The sequence below is a fragment of the Melanerpes formicivorus genome, unplaced genomic scaffold (assembly GCF_026170545.1).
Source record: "Melanerpes formicivorus ecotype bairdi unplaced genomic scaffold, bMelFor1.0.p_v2 SCAF_4, whole genome shotgun sequence".
Lineage (NCBI taxonomy): Eukaryota > Metazoa > Chordata > Aves > Piciformes > Picidae > Melanerpes > Melanerpes formicivorus.
Window position 1 is genome coordinate 16,433,747 of NW_027142356.1, and position 17,723 is coordinate 16,451,469.

At 39.9% G+C, this 17,723-nt stretch overlaps 1 protein-coding gene across 3 annotated transcripts in view; it reads right to left on the reverse strand.

The window, feature by feature from the left end:
- GALNTL6 (polypeptide N-acetylgalactosaminyltransferase like 6) overlaps positions 1–17,723 on the reverse strand; it is a 440,839-nt gene that overhangs the window by 17,102 nt on the left and 406,014 nt on the right. For 2 of the 3 annotated variants that reach the window (XM_068137080.1, XM_068137081.1), the window contains exons 9-10: positions 14,480–14,701; positions 5,941–6,057 (exon numbers count right to left, since the gene is read on the reverse strand). In XM_068137080.1, coding sequence (XP_067993181.1) covers positions 5,941–6,057; positions 14,480–14,701 — 339 coding nt within the window. Of the gene's footprint in view, positions 1–5,940; positions 6,058–13,434; positions 13,559–14,479; positions 14,702–17,723 lie in introns of those variants that run through there. The other variant, XM_068137082.1, reaches the window with a different exon arrangement.

The following is a 17,723-nucleotide window of genomic DNA, read 5'->3' on the forward strand; positions in this document are numbered from 1 at the left end:
GTTACTTTTCCTTAAAGGGTAAAGCAATAAAAGCCACTCTCTTTCTCTTACCCTTTACCTTTCTACAGCCAAGTAATAAACCTAGAGTTCAGACTGATGAATAACAAATACCTAGAGGAGTTGTGTGGAACAGTAGTTCTGAAATATTCTTGTTCTCATCACTACTATAACAGAAAGCTCCTCTTGCTCATCTTTCCCAGTGGATGGCTCTCCAAATTTCTCATTCTGTGCATGACTGGTGAGCTGAGGATCCAGTTCCTGCTGCTCTCTGGACCATGGCCAGAGGACTGAATGCATCAGTACACCTGAAAAAGCTCAAACTAGCTTTCAAATCAGATCATACTGATCCAGGCTATCCCTTTGCCCTTTCCACTCCTATATCGTTTCTGAAGAGCATCAAGACCTGGTAACAACAGGGTTTTTTTTCCCTTCCACTGAAAATAACAATGTCTGTAATACTAGATCTTAATGTTTAGACTAGCATAGATTCTTTTTCCTCCTTCTTTGCCTCCTGTTTTGTAAAACAGTTTAATTTTTAAATGAACAAATATGTCTCCTCCTTAGTGATATTATTATAAATTCAGCCTTGTTAGAGGCAGGAACTCAGTGTTAAGACTGAAAGAGAAAAGAAGAGGAATAGGAGGGAGGAGGAGGAAGGGGAGTGAAAAAATTTGATCGGAAAATTAGTTTTACTTCTCAATATATGAAATTAATCTTAAGATCTTGTAATTACAGACAAAAATTTGAAGGACTAGAGTCCTTCTAAAGTTATCCTCCCTTATACAGCAAATTCTCTTTAGTTAACACTAGATTGGGCCAATATAAAAATGAAGTTTTCCCTGCATACTGTGCAACAATACTATGTGTTATTAGCTGAAGTCCTGAGTACAAAATGCTCCACTTTGCCATCACCTCTCACTTTGGATTTTTTTGTTCCTTTGACCTAAGCTGCTAGCACTGGATTTTATGAGAAATGGATAAACCCTTTTCCTCTGCTTCGTTCTGTCTTGTCTTGATTTGAAACAAGGCTGCACCTAAATTTCCAGACATACTATTAGCAAGCAGCAGGCTCATTCTTCACCTGCAGCCTGCAGGGCTGCTGCTCCCTGCTAGACACATGAAACCCTCCATCCTGTCATACTGCACAGCCCAAACCCCACAGCCCTATTCTCTGAATGTGCAACCAAGCAACTTCTCAGTCCTCACATTTTAGCTTTTCATGCAGCTTAGCTCTGTCATGCAGTAACTGGGCAAAATGCATTTTTCCAGCTTCATCTGTAATTGGCACAGGGCCTGAAGAATGATTGCCTGATACAGCAATTGGCTTGGGATCATCTGTAGGACAAAGGCCCTTTTGATACCATGAATGCTTTCCAGCCTGACAACGTTGCTCAATTAGTCTCTGCCTGGCTGGCATCCATCAGCTGGCATTGTGCTTTGACTACAGTGCTATACTTGAGCAGACAACATGTGCTCTGCACAAAGATGAGATGCCACGTTTCAGAGCTGAGCTCAGACTTGACTTATATGTTCAAGAGGAGAAGAGCTGCCTGTCAGCCTACTCCCTGGTCAGGGTGGGAAACTTAAGAATAGAGGTATGCCTGTCATTTTCCTTTACTGCTGGTTATCAATCCAGCAGAGCCTTCAGTTCCTCTGAAGCCAGAATTTAGCTTTGGGAAGACAGAGGTGGAAGAACTCCATGCTGTACAATCCTCTTGTCCCTTTTCTTCCCGTCTTTTAATTTTGGGCTGGTTTCCAGAAATCACAGTAACACTCATCCTCACTTCCCACCCTTTTCCCATTCACCAGAAAGTCTGCAATCGTCACACAAGCCACAAGCCTTTTGTCTGTTGTTTGCCTGTTTGGGTTTGTACAGCCTTGGGTTGGAAGTCCTCGTTCCTCTCCTGGGGGCTGCTAAATTGCTGTGTCTCCCATCATGACTGCTGAGACTGTCAGGTTTTAATTCCTGTCCAGGTAACATGATGCAAATCAAGTGGCAGAGAAGATTGTGCCTCTGTCTAGCGGCAGCAACAGCACCAGCACTTGCTGCACTGGTCACATCAAGCTACTACAGTTTGCCACTGAGGTCTCTTTGAATTTATATCAGAAGTTAAAAGACCAGCTGGGTGTCAATTCACACTTTTTGAAACATGAGAATAAAATGCGTGATATTTTCATTCATACTGCTAGTTTCTACTGGCATACATAGAAATCATGTAGGCCACAAACTCAAGAAGATAAAAGCAACAAAGAAGAGTTCTCTGAAGGCTGGTCAGGTGTTCATCCGTGCTTCCTGAACACTATATAATAAAGTGAATCTTCACAGTTTACTGTGATGCAAGTGGAAGAGCACATCCTTTCTCCTCAGATATGTGAGATGCTTCTTTAGACCCTGGTCCTACATGCAGTACAGGTAACATTCCTGACTGGGAAGCATTTGGGATCAAGTAAGGAGAACTTGTTGAGAAATTTCTATCACAGCACACCCAATGAAAGCAACTTTTGTGGAAATTTTGTCACTTGTACTTACTGTCACCAACATGGTGACAGACTTTGCTTGCAAGGCTGGAAGTACAGATTTTGTTCTGCAACTTCTTGGGGAGTTAGAGGGCGTGACACTATTGCCCATGTACTACCACAGGGCACACAGTTTCTCCACTGCCAGCTGAGGGAAACTTCAGGAAGGAAAAAGGATGCTGTCTTGGTTATGAAAAAAAATTGCCCAAGCCTTGTATCACCAAAATGTTTTTACCTTCATAAATCAAACATTTCCAGAGTTTTCAGAAGTGAAGGTTCTCCTCTGAATGAAATATTTTGCACATTTTATCTTATTTCCATTGGGACAGAAATTCTGAGCTTCAGCCAAGTCTGTGACCCTGATTCTGCAATCCTTTCCTTTCTTTCTCAGCTGGTATCTTTAAAAGCTGTACCTTGCAGAGACTCACCCTTGAGATCCATTGGGCAGATTAATGTGTCTTACAACAGGAGTCTGAAATACTTGAGGAAAATTAGTTTCTCTCTGTTTCTAAACTAATCCAGATGCCAATAGGGTATTTCCACTACTAAAATGCAAATAAACAGTTACCTAGCAGTACAGTAATGGATATTATAGCAGGTCTTTAGATGGTAAGGTAAGATAAGAAATCATCTGAAAGTGAAGTGACATTTATTTATTTTTTAAAATAACAAATTAAAGTATATTTATATGTATTATTTATAGCTATAAATAAATTACACATTTATTTATTAGCCTAATTATCTGCTATAGACTCTTTAACACTTCTCACACTATTTCTAGGATTTTGATTGACAGGTGGTTAAACGACCAGTAACTGTGTTCCTGTCAGTGTGAATAACAACCTCTGAATGAAATGCTACTGCTTGGGAAACCAAACCAAACCAAACCAAACCGCACCACAAGCCACAACACATTCCAACAACTGACTCGCAGGAGAAGCAAACGGGTGGCGCTGTGGGTTAAATCGTGTGGCTCCACCTGTCCGGAGCTGCCCTCTGCCGCCTTGCTGCAGACTTGCAGCTTGCCCCCATCCCCACATCCGCCAAAAGAAACCACTGAACAGCAAATTGGATGAAATGGCTTGGCTTGGGTCTTGGCAGACCCATCCCAATCCAACTACATCCCTCTGGTGGGAGACACGTTCCCTGGCAGTGCTTTCCATGCTTCTCTGCAGCAAGAAGGTACATGCTGCTCCATGCCAGCACGGCAGCAATAATTCATGCTGGCCCTGGAGCATGTCTAACACAGACGTGCTTGAGGCTTCCTAGCTCTGCTTATGTCATCTGAGATGCTGTTTTATTGAACTAATTTTGTGCTACATTAACCCTATTTATTGTACTGAAGTCACCTTTCATTATTAGTATAGAATGAGACCTTTACATCCAGTCTGGTCCCAAACGTTGCAATGCACCGAAAGACACAAACACAGATTCCTTCCCATCCTTCTCTGTTTGCATCCCTTCCCCTTCCTCACAATAAGTTACTTGCTCAAAGAATATTTTAAGTTTCCATTTTCTCTGCTTGCCCTGCTAATATTTTTTTTTTCTCTCACCTTTTCTTTCAGTTTTCTTCCCTCTCCTCTCATCTTCTTCCCTTCCTCTCATCTCTGGTAGTCTTAGGACTTCCTCCCTTCTTGAGGAGGGTTTGAAGCTCTTCAGTTTGCAGATTTTAAAGCCAAAGCACAAAGCACTGCAGTGGTGTGGTCTAGACCACACAACTTCCTTCAGTTAATTGTTTAAATTTCTGGATGTCTTTCTAGGAAAACAAGATTGTATTTATCTAGTCTCAGCATCCTATCACTTTGCTGTATCTTTGTTAGCTATGTGAAAGATGTCTTCTCCCAGTGCCTTTCTTTTTCCCACATTGGCACTTAGCCAAACTGTGAACATCCTTCAGCTTCTCTATTTCATTCACATGCACCTCTCCTGCTGAATTTCTCAGTATTTTCAGAGAATGATTTCTTGACCTCAGCACTTCAAATATCCCTCAGAACTCCTCTCTCCTGAGCTTTTAAGCTTTTAAAAAGTGCCGTGTGTGACTCCCAGGTCATTTTTTCTCCTCAGCATTGGGAATTTTCTATAATTTGAGACCTTCCTCTGTGAAAATTATGTTCGCTACAACTACTAATAAATGGCTAGGTTGTACTTTACATCCAGATTCTCTTTGCTTCCATTGGCCAGACCGACAGCCTCTGAGTCATGATCCCTTTCCTATGGCACTCATAGCCACAATGAGTACAAATCAGATCCCTTTTCAGGTAGGGAGGGTACTCCTGAAAGCTAGTATTTGTCTACCTAACAAACCTCGATAAAATCTTTTCTTAACTCTCTATCATCTTTTGCCACAGAATCACCAAGATTGGAAGAGACCTCAAAGATCATCAAGTCCAACCTGTCACCACAGACCTCATGACTAAACCATGGCACCAAGTGCCATGTCCAATCCCCTCTTGAACACCTCCATGGATGGTGACTCTACCACCTCCCTCGGCAGCACATTCCAATGGCAAACGACTCTCTCAGTGAAGAACTTTCTCCTCACCTCAAGCCTAAACTTCCCCTGGTGCAGCTTGAGACTGTGTCCTCTTGTTCTGGTGCTGGTTGCTTGAAAGAAGAGACCAACTCCCTCCTAATAACAACCACCCTTCAGGTAGTTGTAGAGAGCAATGAGGTCACCCCTGAGCCTCCTCTTCTCCAAGCTAAATAATCCCAGCTCCCTCAGCCTCTCCTCGTAGGGCTTGTGCTCAAGGCCTTTCACCACCCTCGTTGCCCTTCTCTGGACACGTTCAAGTGTCTCAATGTCCTTCCTAAACTGAGGGGCCCAGAACTGGACACAGTACTCAAGGTGTGCCCTAACCAGTGCAGAGTACAGGAGCACAATGACTTCCCTACTCCTGCTGGCCACACTATTCTTGATGCAGGCCAGGATGCCATCTGCCTTCTTGGCCACCTGGGCACACTGCTGGCTCATGTTTAGGCAGCTGTCAATCAGCACCCCCAGGCCCCTTTCTGTTTGGCAGATTGTCTTTGTAAAACCTTTCCTTTCTAGTTTAAAGTAGAATGAAATTGAAGAAACAGACAACCACTAGAGCTTTACAAGATACCCTATTTAAAATATTTTCAGGTACTTGAACTGAAATCAGCATCTTTTTATGACACAGTGGGGAAGGGATACCAAACACCTCTTCAGGCACAGTGATTCTCTTTGGATATTAAGATGAATATAGAACCCAGGTGTGGCTGGAATTCCCAAGGTTATGATAAAGAGCACTTCATAAAAGCCATTAAGGTCAGCAATCATTCATGAGTTATTTCTACACCCTGCTTTGTTTTAGGAAAAGAAGAAGCCCTCAGGGAGCTGTTCAGGACCTGGAAAAGAAGGAACAATTTCACCCTGCTTTTCACTTTCAGCTGTTAAAATACCTGTTCGTGTGACCACGTCCGTTCTGAGCCATCCTTCACACAGATGTCTAGCCTCAGCTCAGTCCCTGTGGCTCCATGTTTACTGTCCACACAGAGATTGGCTGCTACATTTCGAATCTGCAAAACCAAGCAGTAACATTTCGCATTAAACCAGGTTGCGGAATAGAGCTTCCACCGTTATGGGGTTAGGAGTTTAGCTCCTAAAGGAGACTGACCATTAGTTAGACAAAACTCGTGGGAATTAGTTTATATAATGTAGAGAACCATGTTCTGGAACAATCTGTTCTTTTTGGGAGCAGCTTTAGGAAGCAGCCAAATTTGAAAGAGTCTGCCTAATAAAGGAAAGGTAAGTCTGTCTGAAATACTTTCATGCAAACAAAAAAAGTCTAAAAAGTTCAAAGCTTAGTCTGACTGCTCCTTTCCTCCTACAGACCAGGAGTGATCAGCTGTATTAAGATGAAATTATTTCTGTTTGAATCTCTCCCAGGCTATGAAGTTCTTAAAAACTCAGGCACGCCCTGTTCCAATCCTTGTTCTTTGATGACTAACACTGGCACAGATAAGGTCACACACTAGGGCCCAAAGTGCATAAAATGAAAAAGTACTTAACAAATCTGTTACTATGCTTATCCATGGGAGTTCCTTGTGCTGTCATCATGAATTCTGTCTTCTGCAAACACTCTGCAGAGTAATGTATTCTTAAAAGGAAAATCTCATTTTTGAGACTAAAACAACTAAGTAATAATTGATCTATGACTCAGCTGTAACAGTTATGTACCTCTGCTGCCACGTATATATTTTGAAGGACTGGACTCAAAAGGAGTAGTTTGCCCACTGCTGCCAAAAAGAATAAACCCCCAAATTTATTTTGCAAATGCATTCATATTTCTCCTTGAGAACTTTGGTTGGGCTATTTAAAAATCCTTTAGACACCTCTAGAATTAAGAGAATTTTTTGGGAAAACTTACCTTGCCAACAAGATACACTGAAACTCATTAAAGTGCATGTACATGCATGGAAACATGCACAAATTCTATATGTATAATATATAGAAAGCAGGTGCATGTTTTGACATCCTAGCCACTACCTTGACCCTTATTTTTTAAAAAAGGAAAAAGCTAGATGCTAAACGGGGATACAGTTGAACTGACATTTGTATTTTTCCATGGAAAATATTCTAGCCTCTTCTGCTGTTTCCATATCATGTTAGACAAATGTAAACATTGCCACTGCATACCTCATATGGATCCAAAGGATGGAAAACTGCCCAGAATAGCACAAACCACTGCAAGAGAGGCAATCCTCATGCTTGCAAGACACATGAGAGAACCTACTCTGTACTTTTTCTGATTCTGGAAGACTGGAATTGTGTCTATTTACAATCCAAGAAAGATTTAGACAGATGGGAAAGCAGCAGAAAGTGTAGAAATTGTAAAAACCATCACTTTCAGGAAAGGTTTTAGGAGTTGCATTTTTTTTTTAGCCTAAAAATGTGCAAATGAGGCAAATGATGGAGGACCATTAGTCTGAGTGATTGACTTGAAGAGCCTTTGAGCCTTCACCAGAACTGAGAGGAGGATTCTTCCAAAACCTGGACAAGACCAGTTCCAGAGTATTTTTTCTCTTTTTCAATACAATAAAAATTGCTATGGATGAAGTAAAATGCTAGCATTTCATACACACAACCAGATGCAGAAACCCAGCACTGAGCAGTTAGTCACACAGTACAAAGGGTCATGTTAGCAGGAAAAATAAAAGATGAAAGATAATTAGTTCTCAACAACACTGCCTTCAATTTCATATCATCCAGCAAAAGAGACAAGAAAGAATAATGAGAGGAATATATTTTTAAAGTTTCATGTGAAATATCTACTCCAAGTATAATTTTCTTGAGTGTTCAATCATTTCTCAGTGCCCTTAAATGTACGTCATATAAATAAAGACTGCTGGCCTAATACAAAATTAAACGATCTATCAGTTCTCTTCTTAGAGCATGTGAGCTAATTAAAATGGAGCTGCTAACAACTGACATTAATAACTTGAGTATATTTATGTGATTCATAATTGTAGGATGACAGTGAATGTACTTCATGTCCAATGAATGTTTATTGGATTAAGGGGCTTTCATAATTTTGTCTTGATGGCATAGCTCCATCCCATTTTCAGTGTGTGGTAACTGTGCTCAGTGCATTTCTGGAAAAGGTTTGATCTGAAGCTACATTTAGTTCCTTCACTGCTGAAATATGTCTCCTCTGTTCTTAATTTCTTCTCCCTCTGCTCCTGAAAGGTTTCCTTGAGATAATTTTTCCTCTGGTCTGTTGTAGCTTACACATGAGCTCATTCCTTTCCTTTGGTTTTACCCTTCCTTTCAATTGCAGAGGGGTCACAGTTCGTTTTTAATTTTCTTTTTTTGTAATACAGGCATTTTAGTTAAGTCTGTGCTATTGTTCTTCGGTGTTTCTGTGTGGCCTTGGCAGTTGCTAGAAACTGAACTGAGCTTTCATACTCTTGCCAGAGCCACAGGAAATGTTCTGTTGAACACCAGCACCACATGGCCTGTAAATCCCCTAAGATGCTCTGCTGGATGAAGGAAGGAAAGGAGAAAGCAGAGAGAGGATCTCTTCTCATTTATACATCAATATGCATTTGTACTGCCTTGTTTTCAGTCACACAGAGTTTTTGAGGTTTTGAGTTACAACTAGCAAAGAAATGGCTAGTAATCCTAATACAATCACATTTCCAAAGCTTGTGTATGTGCAACTATAGGCACTGGGCATGATGAACAGGAGACAGATTTTACCACCCTTGTAAGCAGAGCATTGAGTTGCTACATATAAAGATTATTTGCTCAGCCTTAAATGCTGTAATTTATACACACAGAGAAGCACATGTAAGAAGCATGCTTTCAAGGGGTATGTATGGAATACGAAGGATGGTTAGCAGTGATATTAAAGGCTGTCTTGGAATTAAACACATTCCAAAAGACACTATATGTAAGTCCTTAAGCATATAGAAATGCCAGCCTAACACATATTGGGACATAAGATACTAAGGCTGTGGGCTCTGTAGTCATGAGGCATGAAAGGTGAGGCATGAAAGCAAAGATAACACAAACTAGGAGTCTGTTTTCTCCCATTTCTTCACTGGACATATTGAAGCAAGGATGTAGAGGCTTCTCACAGTGCTACATGGTATTTAGGAAACAAAGATGAGTCACCTCAGTAGGATTTCTGCTGGTGTAGCATCTAACTTCTGTGCTTTAAATGAGGTAGCCAGCTGTAAGGGAAAATCACTGGGTGAGCCTAGATACAAGTGACCCTGAGGTTTTACAAAAAGCAGTGGACTTTTGTAAAAACTACAGCTTGCTCTCTTTAAGTTAGTCAGGCCCTGTAAAAGAGATTTTTCTCCTGAGTAGGGAGAGCCTTGAGAAAGAAGCAGCTTAGCTCACTGGCACTGCAATAGGGAAAGACGAGCATGATGTAAAACGTCATCTGGAACATCACAGGACATGAAAGCCTGTTTTCCATTTTCTGATTTTCTTGGACTTCTGAATCATCTACATCAGAGGATAGCTGGAATGGACTATGAACTTTACTTACGAACTGTAAATATTGTTTTAGATTGGATGGACAGTATGAACAGCCACTGAAATTGTTTAGAAGGGGTGGATTGTGACCGTTTGAGGCTGTGCCTTTAAGAAAGGGACATTTGCTGGAACACTCTGGCTGAATATTTTGAAAAACAAAGATAGGTCTAAACGAATTTCATTGGTAGATTGGTAGAATGCAGCTTTAAGTTTTAGTTCAGTTGGAATTTTTTCTCAGTTCCTTTCTGTTCTCCCTTTCAATCCTGTCTGCTTCTGAGCAACTAGCCAGAATGACTTTGAGTAACAGATAAGCAAAACTAATCCCTGCATGCTCTTGGAGGCCTAATAAGAATTCTCTTCCTTAATAACTGTCTTTTCTCTCTCTAACCCTTTTTGGGAAAAAAGGGAGGTAGGGGGAGAGAGTGGAGTTCAGGGGGGGACCCTCCTCTGTCCAGAGAAGGGAGTTTTGTTCTTATTATTTTTCTTTGCTCTGTATTTCTGTATATATTGTAAATACTGTATATATTGTGTATATACAACCTGTATTCCATATTGCTTGTAAATATAGCTTTTACCCTTTGCTCCTCCGACTGAGTTAGCTGTGGTTTTCTTTCTTTGTGGGGGAGGGAGAGCTGGGCCTTCTCTCAACCACCACAGGTCTGAAGAACACAAAGTTAAGTCCTGACATGTGAATCTGCTGATTTGATAGATGGGTATTCAAGGAAACAAAATAATGTTTGGACACTTCTCAAGAAAGGAAAATAAATAAATAATAATAAAAAAGGGTTTCCCAAACAGTGTTTACATATTACAAAATATATTCTCTCTCAGATAACTTGACCTCTAGTTAAATTAATGTTGGAGTTTTATGACAACCAGCAGTCATGTGATTTAGTAAGCTTCCCATGGAAGAGGCAGGTCTAGGTGGTCTAGCATGATCCTCTTTAAAACACACTATTTAACATTAGTAAGCAAGCATGCAAGGGGGACTGGAAAGCCATAGATATATTGATTAACATGATACTCTTGTCAGAAAAGCAACACTTTTGAGGAAAAGGAATGGTTGGAGGCCATTGACGCAAGCTCCTAGCATTAATTTTGAGGATTGTAAGCTTTTGTTCAGACCCGTGTAATGGACAGACTAGCATGCTCCATGTTAGTGAGAAAATAACGAGACAACCTCCTCTCACACACCTATATGTTAAAACAAAGCAAATTTCTCCTTTTCCCTTTAAGGCTTAAACCAGTGGGAAATCACAGTTTCCCAGGGTCCAGCAGTTATATTGACCAATATTCTCTGCTAAATTTAAAACTCTACAAGTTCACATGCAAACGAGTTCGTGCAAGATTTGCTGTTGAGACAGCGAATGATTCCTGGTTCCTGTAGCCTTACCATGCCTGTACCAGAGCCAGGCTGTCACTGATGGACATCTGATTTAACACCTCAAATAAGAAAGTGGCTGTAGCTTTTAGGAGTCATTAACAATGTTCCCTTCAGTTGCTTTTATCGCTTAAGCAGCACTTAAAGCCAGTTATAGTGCACAGCTTACATTCTCAGATAACCCAAGGGCCATCAAAGTCTACAGATCAAGTATGGGAAAATGAGCCGCCTTTCCTGTCAACTGCATAGTAATTCTAAAAGTATTTACTCTTTGTGTGAGCTGTTATTCAAGAAAAGCTAAAGTTAAAAGAAGTCAATCACTGCCAGAGACCTCACTGAAGAAACAGGGGATTCTGTTATGCAGTATGACACTAATTCCAATGGAAGAATTTAAGTGGCCAAGCTTTGTAGCACTTTGTCTACACAAAGCAGGGAATAGCTTTTGTACGACAGACCTGTGACACTTGGTGGGCTGAAATGGATTCATTTAAAGCCTGAGGCTGACGCTCTCGAAAAAGAAAGTAATCAAGAGTAGTTAGTAAGGCCTTAGGCTTTAATATTTTTAAAACGTGCTACTTGACTTGGGCAACATTTTCATGTCAGTGATGTAAAACAGTTCTGGAAAATGCAGGAGTTCAGGACTGAGAAAGGAGTATTTTCAAGTCTTACAGCTTAGCACTGCTGCAGTGACTCAGAGACTTGCTGTATTAAATCACTGAGAATCAAGTCATGTAACAGCAAATGAAACAAGCTTAAATATTTCCCTTTTGACTGAGTAAATCAATTTTTTTTCATATCATCTTGACTACAAGACTCATGAAGTCCAAAATAAATGACAATGGCTGGCATTATATGATTGACTTACTGTAAAATGTGTTTTCAAAGACACTGTTAGAAGCTGTGACATCTGCATAATATATTTATGCTGGATAACAACTTGTAGATTCACAAGTACTTCCTAAGAAAATATTTGGTGTTTAAATGTCAACTAATGCAGCTATTGTTTTAATTTCCTTCAACAGGATTTAAAATACACATTACAAATAAATTATTGTGTCTTATAAAGAGAATGGGATGAGTAAGACTGTGGTATACTGGTAGTATAGTTTCCAATATATTTGGAAGGATAAGAACAAAACCTAACAGAAAACTTTCATTTTCTCCATGTGGAAGAGGAAAGAGTATGGTTATCTCACTCAGACACAGAACTGACAGTCTCACTAACCTAAATGTGTCTGAATTTGCTGTTACAGTGCTTTAATGCACATATTTCAGATGTTACAAAGCAGAGAAGAATATCAAGGGAATGTACACCCTGCCAGCTACAAAGGACAAAAGGCACAAACATGCAGGAGAGATAAGGCCATGACAAGTGTAGTGAAGAAGATTGGTTTTGGTTTTTCAAATTTCCTTCTTTTCCACAAGTCAGATTTTAGATAAATGTGTTTGGCAAAAAAAGAGGAGCTATGCAGAGGCTGTTTATGAAATGTCTGCTTTCACACTGCATGCTTTTACTAGATAGGTATCAAAATACTGGAGCAAAAAATTGTCTGAGTGCCTCACTGTTTATTCTTTCTCAGACTGGCAAGCAGAGGTAAAGCATTTCCAAGTGGAAGCAGAGAGGGTACTAAAAGACAGCCTTCGCACAGTCTGTATAATCAGCAAGGTTTCTAGAACTGCTTGATTCTAACAAAACAATAATACACAGTCTGTTTTCCTCTTTCAGCTTCTAATTATGACAGCCATTGACCTTCAAGTTGCTTGCAAGTGCCAACAAATTAATTAAAACTTCACAAGAATGTGACAGTTTCAGGAAAAAAATAAGAGCAGTAGGGCTGAACCTTCTTTTCTTGTTATTTCAGAGAAAGTACATTTTAGAGGGAAAAGAAACCCTTTGGTTTTCACTTCCTTCCTAAGTATTCAATAAATGCTTTTTAAGGTACAAATTTGATACCACTGCTGTGATCTTTGATTTACTTTAATAACTCTTGCTTTTATGCAAAGAATATATTAATATTGCTGCAAAAAGAGTGAATACCTGAATCACAGTGTCCTCCACTTAGATCCTCTGAATTAAGGACTTGGAAGCTGGCCAGAGAAATTAATATCTCATGATCACACTTCTCCAAGGATGCATGTGTATGTATGTGGAAGATGATGAAGGAAGATCATAGTAGTAGTCATGGCACCCAGATCCAGCTTGACTTCTACTGATAAACTCCTAACCTCTTGGTATACTTTCATCTCATAAAGTGTGGGCAGCAGCATCAAAGAAACTTTAACAAAGGAATTCATTATTTCCAAGAAGCAGCAAACAAATTCCTTTGAATACCTGTAACTGGTAGCTTACAAAGAAGAATTAAGGACTGCCTCTAGCACAGTAAGTAATTTTTAAAACTTCACAGTGAGTAAATTTGCTTTTTTAAGAAAGAAATTGTGGAGAATACTAAAGGCACCTATGTTTAGAAATACCCTGCATGGTCCAGACTTGACCACTGAGGATATGCAGAGATGTGAGGGGACTTACCAAATGTTTTGGTCAAAGTTTCAACTTCATCTTTTGGTTTCAAACAGAAAAGGTAATTGTCTGAGAGCTCCAAGAACATCTCCAGCAAAATCAGAGAAGTGCAGAACTCACAGTACAGATATTCCTATGGTTTTAAAAAAAAAGTAGCATAATACACTGAAAGACCAAACCCTTCTTTATAAATTAAAATTAACTGAGAGGAAAATGCCCTCTGCATGCCACCTTTCCATGGACTGAAACTGTAGTTCCTAGGGGTAAAAGGCCACTACAATTTTTCAGTGCAGCTATGAAAGTGATTTCCTGTCCCTGCACTCTTTGTGTTTTCATTTCTTATATGTAAAACAAACTGTCAAAGGAAGGTGGGCTACAGCTCTGAATGCAGAACATCTCTGATTATGGAAGGAGAGTTCCAGCAGGCTGTTTGCTTCTTCCCTGCTCTGGAACGATGCTCAGATGTCAACTTCTCTTTGGTGTTCTCTTCATCCCCTCACCCCCCAAGCATCAAATTGTACTTGTCTGCTACTGGTATTTGGTCATTGCCGCACCTATGGAATGCAGGCTGCAGGCTGAGAAAACCCAATCTTTGTAAAAGAAAAGTATCAAGGCTTCCTTTATCACACTTCCATATGTGAGCAAAACTTACCTCCACCTACATACAATTGTTGAGAATGTATGTAAGTGGATAGTAAAAAAAAACAAAAGAGGTGATTTCAGACTTCATTTTTCACTAAGGTGATTCTCAACATCTAAAATCATCTTGTAATATGCAATAATGACTTCAGCATACTGTTTTCCACATTCTTGTCCTCATTGTGCATGCATCTTGTGCATGTACACACAAAATTGTAATGAATTATAAAAGGAACAGTGATAGTTCTAAGACATGATGGTTTCTTTGTTTAATGACTACTCTAGAGATTGTTCCAGTCATTGGGAACTCCCTTAATAATGCTACTTGTCACAGGAGATAAATCTATAATTTGAGTTTCTTGCAATGTAAAATGTTAGACTCATTTAAATTTGATCTCATTTGTGTATTCCTCACCTCCCCCCAGGCAGCAGGTGGAGGTTCCACAGGAGGATAATATTTGGGAACATCCCAAGCCACTGCAGCCATGAACCACTTGAAATCTTTACATTTAAGGTGCTTGCGAAGTTCCTTCTGGGCAGAGATATCTCCAGTTGAGAGGTGTCTGTACTCAGGCCGTCGTTGGTAAATGTACTCTGCAAACTCATCCATCCACGTCTCTGCCACACGCTTCAGGTTCTGTGCCACAGGAAAAAACCAATCATTACCACCTTCATCCTTTGAGCGAATGATATTTATAAGAAGGAGAATGAAACACAAAAAAAATCAGTAGGTCACACAACTTCTAAGCTTAGCTGGCCTACTTTCTCAGTGATGATTACCACTATTCTTTTCAGTGTTGAGCAAACATTATGGAGTATTGAGTACCCTACTTTCCTCCTGACTCTATAAGATATGTTTTCTTCTGTCTGTTGAATATCTCATTTTCCTTCATATTCTTTATGCGTCTTCACATGGTTTTTTGATTAATAATGGATGATGAACAGAAATTTTCTTTCAGCTCCTCAAATTGGTACCTGTATCTTCTTTCTTGTTAGTTCAGAACCTACTAATGTTCATGAATGGTTCAAATTATTCCTTCTAATCTACTTCACTTTGCATTTGAAAGGCATTGAATTTCCAGGTATCATCAACCTGTTTAGTCATCTAGCAATTCCTATCTAAATTTTAGGCTCAGAATTAATGTGCTGTATTTGGTTTGGCTGAGATGGAGTTAGTTGTCCCCATAGCAACTTTCATGGAGTTGTGTTTTGTAGTAACACACCACTGTTTTGGCTACTGCTGAGCAGTGCCTGCAGAGCACCAAGGCTGTGCTTTTCAAACATTCCCTCCTCTGCCCAACAGCAGGCTGAAGGATGGGCAAGATCCTGGGAGGAGACACAGCCAGGCCAGATGACTTAAACTCACCAAAGGGTATTCCATACCACAGGACATCAGCTGAGATATAAAAGCTAAGTGAAAGAAGGAAGTGTGAAGGCATATGGTAATGGCATCTGTCCTTCGGAGCAACTCCTCTGCATATTGAAACCCTGCTTCCCAGGGAATGAACCAACATCATCTGCTGATGGGGAGTAGAGAATAACATCTTTGCTTGCTCTTGCTTCCATACATGGCCTTTACTTTCTCTTTGCCTTATTAAATTGTTTCTAACTTGACCCACAGGCCTCTTGTTACATTTTCCTTCTCCCCATGTCATCTAAGAAGGGAAGTGATAGTGACTTTGATGGGAATCTGGCCCTCACCCAGGACTATCACACGTACACAAGTCTGGGAGGAAACAATGATGAGCCTCCTCTGCTCATTCTCACAGTTGGTTTTGCACTCCCTTTGGACTGGAAGCTTCACTGTGCTGGCGTGCTACTAAGTCTCTGCATAGCATGTAACTCTAAAGTGGAGCTGACATGAAGCAAAGCATCTCATGGGATAGGCATTGCAGCTTGTGACTTTCTGCACTCATCCTATAGACATGTCTAAAACTATTTCTGTTCCATGAAACCCAGTTCTGGCTTATGTACCACAAAGTTGATTTCTGTTATCATTTAACAGGAAACAATTGCTTATTTTGTTGTGTAAGCATTTATCAAATAGTAATTAAATGTTATGACTCAAATTATAAAATAAGAAAGACTTGTAAGGAATAATCCTGCATGGATGAGACTAAAGAGATATATTTCATTGTTATTTAACATCAGGGAGTCTACATTTTCTGTATTTTGTTTGATTTTAAAATTCCTCCTGCAATTTAATCCACACAAATTTATAGGCTGATGTTGTAATAGAGTACAGGCTTAGTTTATTCTGCACTTCCTCAGCTGCCTAATAATCTCTTATCCCACCAACAAAGCAACATCTCACTGGAAGACACTGAGACACTAGGCTGTAACGTTTTGTATTATTCTTTTTATAAAACACTAACTGCACAATGCTGAGATTTGCTCTGTAATAAGTGGAGGACAATACACATCTGATTATCATCAACATAAGGTAATGTTTCTTTTTAGAACATTCTCTGCATCTAAGGAAGCCTGATTCATGTTCTGATTCACTTTCAATATTAATTTGAAAATTCCTTTCCTGAATTTTATTAATCCATGCACTCTAAATGTCCCTGAACTAATAAAACTTATCTGAATACAAAGACAGCAAGATATCAAACAAATGGAGCACTTTTAGCTGACACTGCAAGATTACTTTCTATGTGCTTTGTTTCTGTGAAGCAAATACATTAAACCCTGCAAGGATAAAGCAAAAAAAATTAAAGCAATATAAGAATTCACATCACTTATATCCTAATTCCAAAACAGCTCATGCCCCGCACAAGGTTGACTTTTGTTCTGATTTCATGAAGATCTAAATTAGAATACAAGAATACAGGAACTGGGTAGGACAAAGCAAACCAGAGCAAATTCAAGAACATCATCTAAATGACAATCTCACCTTTCTGGCAGAAGCCCTGTTACACAGAAATCTCCTGACAAGTGAAAATACTATGCGATGAGACTTTGTCGATGAGTACAAATATGAATAATCACATTAAAATAAGAAGTCAAAGTAATGAAAAGAGATGTGATCCTTCCAGTGTATCTTCCACTGTAATGATGTACACTTCACTTAATACAATGCAAATGTAGTTTAAGACTGTTCTAGAAGGTATCATACTACATTTGGCAATCACTTCACCTGATAATGTATTTTCATGTTAAAAAAACCACTCTGCTAAAATAACCACACACTAGAAGTACAGTAAAATATTCTCTTAAGGAAAAAAAATAATCAAAGTAACTCCAGGAGCAACTTGCCTCATCAATATGCGGAATAGGGTCTGCTGCAGTTTTTGCTTTAATTATCTGGTTGCACTAAAAGAACTGTCGTAGTTTGGGCTTGGTGCCCTCTGAAATTAGGTTATTTCCTACCATGATCCCTTGAACCACTATAAATTATACGTCGGGGTCTGGCACTTCCTCTTTCCTTCCTCTCTGCCACCCAGTAACTGGGGGAGAGATCTCCCGGCCATGGGCCTGGTTAGGCCCAAGGCCACGGGGGGATGGGCAGTCTCAGATTTGGCCAGCTGAGACTAGCCTAGCAGTGGGAGGGGAAGGAGGAGCCCTGGGGGTTTTGGGTGCACCCTCAGGTGGGGATGGGATCTTTCTAGGTCTGTTTTGGGGTTCTTCTTGTCACTGTGTTTCTAGTTCTTTGCATG